The sequence below is a fragment of the Centroberyx affinis genome, unplaced genomic scaffold (genome assembly GCF_046629955.1).
Source record: "Centroberyx affinis isolate AG114_WGS23_722 - 3 ecotype Tasmania unplaced genomic scaffold, CSIRO-AGI_Caff_v1 ptg003442l_1, whole genome shotgun sequence".
In the NCBI taxonomy this organism is placed as follows: domain Eukaryota; kingdom Metazoa; phylum Chordata; class Actinopteri; order Beryciformes; family Berycidae; genus Centroberyx; species Centroberyx affinis.
This window is the reverse complement of record NW_027281414.1, coordinates 112391-120514: the sequence shown is the minus strand read 5'-3', so window position 1 is coordinate 120514 and position 8124 is coordinate 112391. Positions and strand designations below refer to the sequence as shown.

General features: G+C 40.5%; 1 protein-coding gene across 1 annotated transcript; it reads left to right on the top strand.

The window, feature by feature from the left end:
• Positions 1 to 5: 5 nt before the first annotated feature.
• LOC139661048 (cytochrome P450 1B1-like) lies at positions 6 to 5029 on the top strand (the record flags this gene model as incomplete). The annotated part of the gene is made up of 2 exons (XM_071539369.1): positions 6 to 151; positions 1164 to 5029. Coding segments are annotated over 2 exons (750 nt in total), but the record flags the coding sequence as incomplete, so codon positions are not given.
• Between the last annotated feature and the right edge of the window lie 3095 nt (positions 5030 to 8124).

The following is an 8124-nucleotide window of genomic DNA, read 5'->3' as shown; positions in this document are numbered from 1 at the left end:
CTTTTATAGTGGCACTGGACAAGCTAAGAGAAACCGCTGTAGGGGTCCCGGTCGGGAAGGACTACGTGTCCCCCACAGTTGCGGATATATTTGGAGCGAGCCAAGACACACTGTCGACCGCGCTGCAGTGGATCATCCTGCTACTTGTGAGGTAAAGCAGTTTTCCTGTGATTTCCCAAAAATCTTTCAAATGCATAAATGATAATGTAGATAATAGACAATAGAAGTAATCATGGGGAATCAAACTGGATCATAAATCACAGCGGGTCGTCTTCCTGTAGAGACCTGAGGCACTTCAGTAGCGTTCAGTTATGTAATAACAGTCTACCGGAGAGCTGAGGCGCACAGGCAGCTGTTGGCATGAAGCTCTGAAACGTCCAGCGTCCAGTCAGCACTATAAGCACGGGATTCTTTTGCAGGATATGCGTTCTTTGTATAATGTTTGCTGACTGGGTGCATTGAGAGTTCAATCCTATCAGTGCCTGATTGCAAAGTGTTTCACAATCAAGACACAAGATACAGAAACAAGGTTACACCTGAACAAAGGAGGGAAGCAGCAGAAAGACACAGGCAGTAGGATGGGGGTGGGATAAGGACCCTGGTAATAGCGTAAGGGGCGGGTGAGGGGGGTAATGGCTAATCTGTGTATACACTAACACAGAAAAATAAAGGTGTGAACTGGAAACGAAAAAGAACCATTTCGGGTTCCACAAAGAACCTTTCAAGAACCTTTCTTAATTATTAGCTATTGGATGGTGGGTGATGGCATAAATGTGGAAAATAACCAAACAAACCCCTCCATAGTTTATATTGTGCAATAGCAAATGAGGCTATACAAGGACAGGTTAAAAAAACAAAAAACACACACAATGCAGGTGTCTAAGCAAAGGAGTGCAGAAATGGCTCTTTAAAGAACCTTGGTCTGAAAGGTTCTTTGTGGAACCAGAAATGGTTCTTCTATGGCATCGCCATTTTTGGTTCCAGTTTCCACCTTTATCTTTCTGTGTGTGGGTCCTCTAATCAAATAACTTGCTACATTATCTTTGGTTTGGCTGCAATAGTCTTTAAAGGTTAGACAGGACTGACTGAGAACAGACGCCTGCCATCACTATGTGTGTAACCTCCATCGTCCTGGTTTTCACCTAAAATGAATTTGAACGTAGGTACCCTGAGATACAGGTGCGCCTCCAGCAGGAGGTGGACAAGGTGGTGGACCGCAGCCGGCTTCCCGCCATCGAGGACCAGCCGCAGCTGCCGTACGTCATGGCCTTCGTCTACGAGGTGATGCGCTTCACCAGCTTCGTGCCGCTCACCATCCCCCACTGCACCACGGCCGACACCTCCATCATGGGCTACCCCGTGCCAAAGAACACAGTGGTCTTCGTCAACCAGTGGTCCATCAACCACGACCCGGCGACGTGGACGCAGCCGGAGACCTTCGACCCCCTGCGCTTCCTGGACCAGGAGGGAGCGCTGAACAAGGACCTGACCAGCAGCGTGCTCATCTTCTCCCTGGGGAAGCGGCGGTGCATCGGGGAGGATCTGTCCAAGATGCAGCTGTACCTCTTCACAGCGCTGCTCGCTCACCAGTGCCACATCAACTCGGACCCGGCCAAGCAGCCCAAGATCGACTTTAACTACGGTCTGACTCTGAAACCCCTTCCCTACTCCATAGCAGTGACTCTACGAGACAATATGGCGCTGCTGGAGGAGGTCAGCAGACAGGGAGACACCCAGGAGGTGAAGGGTGAGCCCGCATCAGACTGACAAATAAAAAAAAAATAGCTGAAACTGCAACAATATTGCAAAACAAAACAAAAAAAAAACAACAATAATGAAGGTTGAAGGACAAAACACTGAAGAGACTCATGAACTGTAGCTCATGTGCCCCGTGTGCCATCAGGTATCAGCAAAACAGTTCTGAAAAATATATTTATAAACAGAAAACTCAGGCAAAATTATTAACTTTTCCACACATTATTTTTTTAATTCTTAACATGACGTTGAGCTGAGAAAGATTATAGATCATTGACTTGTGATCAGTGATTATTGACTTATTTTTTTAAGTATTACGCTATAGTGGCAGATGAAGACAGACGGTGTCATCTGTTTCACTGGAGACATGGTGTATACATGGAAAACATGGTTTATACATTGCACACCTGTCACAACCAGCAGTTGACTTGGGGTGATCCTGTCATTTCTTGCTCATTATCCTCTCACATGGAACCACAAAGGCAATCTGACATGCCAAGAATTAGCATCTCTATCTGATTCAGCCATTTCTAACAAATTATCAAGTGATTCAACTGCATATAATGGAGCAAAACTACGGCATCCTACACCTGACGATGTTGTAGTGTTTTATCACAAATAATGCTGGCATGCTTTGGTTTTCGACAAGCTGGAGGACTGCAGTCCGCTGCCCACCACTGGAGATCAGCCTCAACCGGACCTCAGTACATGCAACACTGTGGTTACAGTAGTTACAGTGGTTACTGTAGTTACAGTAGTTACCAGCATCATGCCAAATACTAGCTTGAACAGCTGCTGTAACAGAGTTTTGCCTTTTTAGTGTGCACACCAGGATTTCTGCAAGAAATCATTAGGAAAGAATATGTGAATTGATATAAAAGTGGGATCCATCAAGCTTGTGTAGGTTTAGATATCACAAACAATCACAAACTTTACATTACGTATTGTCGTCGTCAAGTGGAAACCTTGTAACTCCAAAATGTCAACTTTTCAAAAACAGCCTTGTTTCTACCATTTTTCAGTTTGAAAGGGTTTCATAAGCCAGAGTGTTGCAGAATTTTCTCAACCCATAGAGGAGCATGTAATCCTTCAGTTGCAGTTAAAACATGAAAATCACATATATTGTTATGAGTTACAAGGTTTCCATATGGCAAGGGCAATATGCCAATTACAAGAGTAAAGGTCAGGATCATGGCCAGTAATTCTGCAACAGGCTAATAAGCTGACGGAGTGCTTCAGTCCTTACGCCTAATGTCTACTAAAATGAAATGTTATGTACACGTGTAGTTTTTAATATACTTACAGAGTATAAATGCATAGTTACTCAGTAATAAGGCCTATGAAATGCCAAATATATTTACCTAGAATGCTTCTGAATGTCATATACAGTAACATATTGTGAAACCCACACCTACTTTGTTCCAAAGGACAAGGCTAAGGAGTGTAAGGGTACACCAAACATTAACACTGACCTGCTGCAAGTATTGTTGCTTGTGTCTGTGAACTGCTGTGCAACGCATGTAACCATATGAATACTAATATTAGATCTATATTAGATCAGTGTTATTTAGGCATATATTTCTTATTTTTGTTCCGTTGTGTATAAGTTTGAATGTCATAGGATGCTGCTCTATGAAAAACCTTTGACCCTGTTGCATTTAGGTTCCCTTCTGAAGACGCCAGTTACCAAATGATTTCTTCTTCATGTTGTTTTGACTACAGAATATAATCACGTGGTCAAAATTGGGTAAAAATGGGGTAAGATTGGTGTTGTTTTTGCTGTAGACTCTTCTAATTGCTTTCTCAGCGCTAAAGATACATATGAGACAAATGCACTGACTGTCAGGTCTTGAATTTGGGTGTTTGCTGGCCTCCTGCCAAACCATGTTAAAGAATGAATTACAGCTGACTTCAAGTAAGTGTTAATACTGGGACAGATTAAAGGGGAAAACCCACTGAATTTCAGCCCTGAAATATGTTATTTCTGTGCCCTAGCAAAGTTTCTTTTAGTGAACGTCTCTCGAATGTCTCCCATTGCTGGAACCCAGAGAAACTATCACATGATGTTGTGCTGACATACAGTTCAACAGAGAAAGAACTAAAAAAGACATAAAAGCTGATTTTAACAATATTCAAGAAGATTTTATAGGGATGAGGGTAGATTTCATTGCAATATGGTAGCACTGTGGCATCATATAGTCAAGTTGTTAAGGACAGACAAACATTGTACAAGTCATTGTCAGTGGAACGGTTCCAGCATGTTCATCTGTGTGATATTACAAAGTTACGTTTCAGTCCTCTGGTTTCTAGCTTCGGGAGAAATAATAATGGGAATATTAGCATGTGACATTTGACAGTTCTAAAATTGAGTGGTATTCTCCTTAAAATGCATAAAAGTTATGCAAAGAGGGCATTTGGTCACAAAGACTATTGCTATCTTCATTTGAGAAAGTATTTAAATCATTAAATGCAGCATGTTCAACGGGATTTCATTTGTAGGGTTCATTCTCCCTAAATAAATTAAATAAATTATGTAAATTGTAAATTAAGTAAATTGTGGAATACATGGTCCAAAAATCATATTCCTCTTTCCACTATGGACCAACTGATAAAAGAATTACTTTAGTACTTTACTCATTTTCTCATAGAAGCCTACATGAGTATCACCCAGGAGGAAACCCACTGTTGAAATGCAACAGGAAGGTTTGGATTTGGAGCTGCTACACTGTCTCTGGATCAGAATATTTATGTTACAGAATAGTTCCTGTATTTCATACTGTACCAGACTACTGGAGGATAGAATGCTAACCCTAATCCTGCAGATGATCTAAAAGGAAATATCAAGTCTGAATAAACTCAAAAACAGTTAGCAAATTAAGGTTTTGTGACCAAATTGTAAATCATTGTACCTTTATTTACTTAAATGTTTAGCTGTTCCTATGCTTATGCTTTTCCTGTAATTTGTGAAACTGAAACATCTTTCTAACCTAGTCGCCATGATGGGGGGTCAAGAAATATCTAAAAACAAAAGCTGACAGCCTGTATCTTTACCTCATATGTATCTTTTGTTGGGCGATACAAATTAGAAGAGTAGCTACAGCAAAAAAAAATACATTTTTCACTGATCACTGTAACAATACTTAAGCTTTTGACTATACATTACTGCAGCTGTGATGTTGTTCTCCAGAGTATTTTGTCAGTATATCGTCCTCTTGCTCAAGAGGACGATCTAAAGTTGTTTTAAGTGATATTGTACAGTAATACTAAATAAACAGACACGTTAATTATTCTTTTGTTTTTCATTGATGCTATTTTCTAGATGTCAAACAGGCTTAAGGTGATAAATGAGAGGCTGAGAGAAACCACTCCCGAATTGAAGAGGATTTTTTTAAAATTCCAAAACAGAGAAAGGTTTTTTTTGGGTTTTTTTAAGTTGTCTATATGCATCTCAATTTGTTGCAACTGGTATTCAAAAGCTCTCTCATGAAGGTAATTCTATTTATTTGAGCTTGATAAGACAGAACGTTGATTAAGATAACATTTCATGTGCTGTCAGTGCGGACTTAAGGAGAAATGCACTGTCGCCTCGGCACCCTGCCAGGTCAGGTGGGAACAAAAGGGAAGTGTTTGGGAGAGCCCTTTCCCTGCGCCGCGTTTTATCTCACCCTCCCAGAACATCCTGTACTTGATCAGCCAGCGGCTCGCAGCCAGCCAGCCAGACAACTCGGAGTGCGTGACAAATTCAGATAAAACTACAGTAGATGATTACTGATACGGCTCTCTCTCCCTCTCTCTCTCCCCCCTTCACCAAGCAGAACATGAAATCTGAAGACTAAATACTACCAGTGAATGCGTGGCAACACTCCAAGCATAATCTTTATGAATCAGTAGGAAAACAATGTCATTTCACATTTGCGCCTCCCTGGTGAAATGAGGAGTCGACCTGTCACAAATGAGTAACAAGCACAGAGAAACTGACACTGTTGTGTTTAATACGCCCGGTTCAGTCGGATAATGACTTTGAGTATGAATCCTGACAATATCAACCTTGAGGGGTTGTTGCTCCGGCACAATACGCACCGAGCTTGTTTTGCTTTGTTCCCCTTCTTGGATTACAGGAAGCCGCAGGAGGTAGCAACTATTCCTAAAACACAAACATAGAAGAGGGTGATTGTGGATGAGATTTACAAGGAAATGAAACAAGCCTCAAACTATCCTAAGTACAGCCTGAAATTGGGGAAAAGTCATATTTACACTTAGTAAAGCAGGTGCCTTATATGACTTTGGGGGACGGTCATGACAGGTACAGCAAGATGAAATCTTGCATGAGCGACTGGTGAGATTTTGTCTGGCTCACGAGGCTATATCATCACAGCTTAGACTTGTCAAGACTGTATTAACAAGATTAGTCTGAATCTTCTTGATTTTAGCAAGAGCCTGCATTCTGCATTTAATGCTAAGCATACACATACCAAGCTCTCATTCAGCTGGTATACTTGGAAGCACGATATTCTTATATCCAGGTCCTTAGATTTTGTATGGCGGCATATTTGAAGATCTGAATACACAATGAATACACAATGGGCATTAAGAGAGAAGGTTGCTGAGTGTTCAGACTAACTGATGTTTGTAGTGCTGAGGATAAAATAAACCAAACATCAGTAAAAGAACCCTTTTTTTTTTATATTTGACGAAAGGCAGGAAAAGTCAAGTCAACATCCAGATCAGGACAAGTCTGAGTCAAAATAGGCAGCAGAACGAGAAAAGTCCAAGATGTCACAAAAGTGTCTCAAGACCAAAGAAGAAGAAAATCCTCAGCTAAACCTGACAACTGTCCATCTGGAGCAGCACCTCCTTGTCTATCATCTGTAATTTGTGGCTTCAGGGGGAAGAAAACCTGAAAACACCAGTGTATCATGTCGTATTCAACATGAGGTCCCGTCTTCCAGGCAAGCGCGTGCAGACTTTTTAACATTATATGCGATTACACCCACAGACACACTAATTGTGTCTGCGAACGGATACAGAACATCAAACGTTTGCATCATATTTAGGAATAACGGCCGTAATTGAATTCTGCAGCAGTCTCAATTGAGGCTTTTGATCAAAGTGAGTAGGAGGCTAATAAAAAATCAGGTGCAGTTGTTTTCCAGACTGTACAGTGTTTTTCTTTGGGGAGGTACATCTTTAGAGTGGTTCTACTGTGAAAAAAAAAGATGCTGAAACATGACTAGACTGGAGGGAAGCTGGCCTGAATCTGATCCAGTGACAAATTCCCAATAGCCCTGGCACAAAATGTACAGTCTGGGAAAAAACAGAAGGGACGGGGCGCCTTAAAACTACACCATCATTGTTAGTCATGTAAGAACCTGCTTGTTGTTTTTCTGCTGCATTTGGATTAAGACCAATGTCAATATTTGGTTTATAATAAAGCAAAATTCCTGTTACATTTTAATCATGAGGTGCACATAAAACTAATTGCTGTAAGCGAGTACACCTCAAAAACTCATAAAGCAAGCAAGCACACAACAAGCCCATGTGTCATACATGTAACACCATGACGAACTGACCATACATACCAGGATTGCACACATTTAATTTTAGTACCATTTATCATTCAGTGCACCGTCTATGACATTGTACAGTATAATCTCCATGTAGTGTATAGTTTACTGGATAACCTTCAGGAACATTGTACTTCCCTTGGCAAAACAACACAAAAAAAAAAAAAATCAAAAACATTCATATTGCTGAGATAGAAAAATCTGTAAAGCCACAAATAAAAGCTATTCTTCATGATTTTCACAACTCAGGTTAAACATAAAGTAAAGGAACATCATGAACCACCACAGACTCTAAATCCCTGGCCTCTTCCCAAACAGTCTTAAAAGTAAACCATAAAACCCTGAAATATTTAACTCTTCAAGCCAACAGGTTCCACGTCTATAATGTATTACACTTAAAAGATTGAGTAAAATGTTACAAAAAAGGCAAAGTCCCCACCACAAGTTTAAAATCGGGAATGCATAAAACAGTATTTAAAATGAATCAAAATCAACTGCATATAACATAAAATAATCATTTAGATTGTAACACAAATTCTGATCAGATCACATTACAGTGGCATACTTTGAACAGGAATGCAGACTCCAGCACTGCATCATGCCAAAGTGAAGGCTATAGAACCACCAAATCCACTGCTATGTTTACTATCCTTTTACTAGAAAGCCACTAGAACACCGCTAATCTTTCTTCCACAGAGACAGAAAAAATAACAACAGGACTGGCTCTCTGTTTCCCTCTCAATGACTCCATTTACATGCAACAGCACCTAGCTCTTAAAAAATACTAAATTAAAATACTAATTAA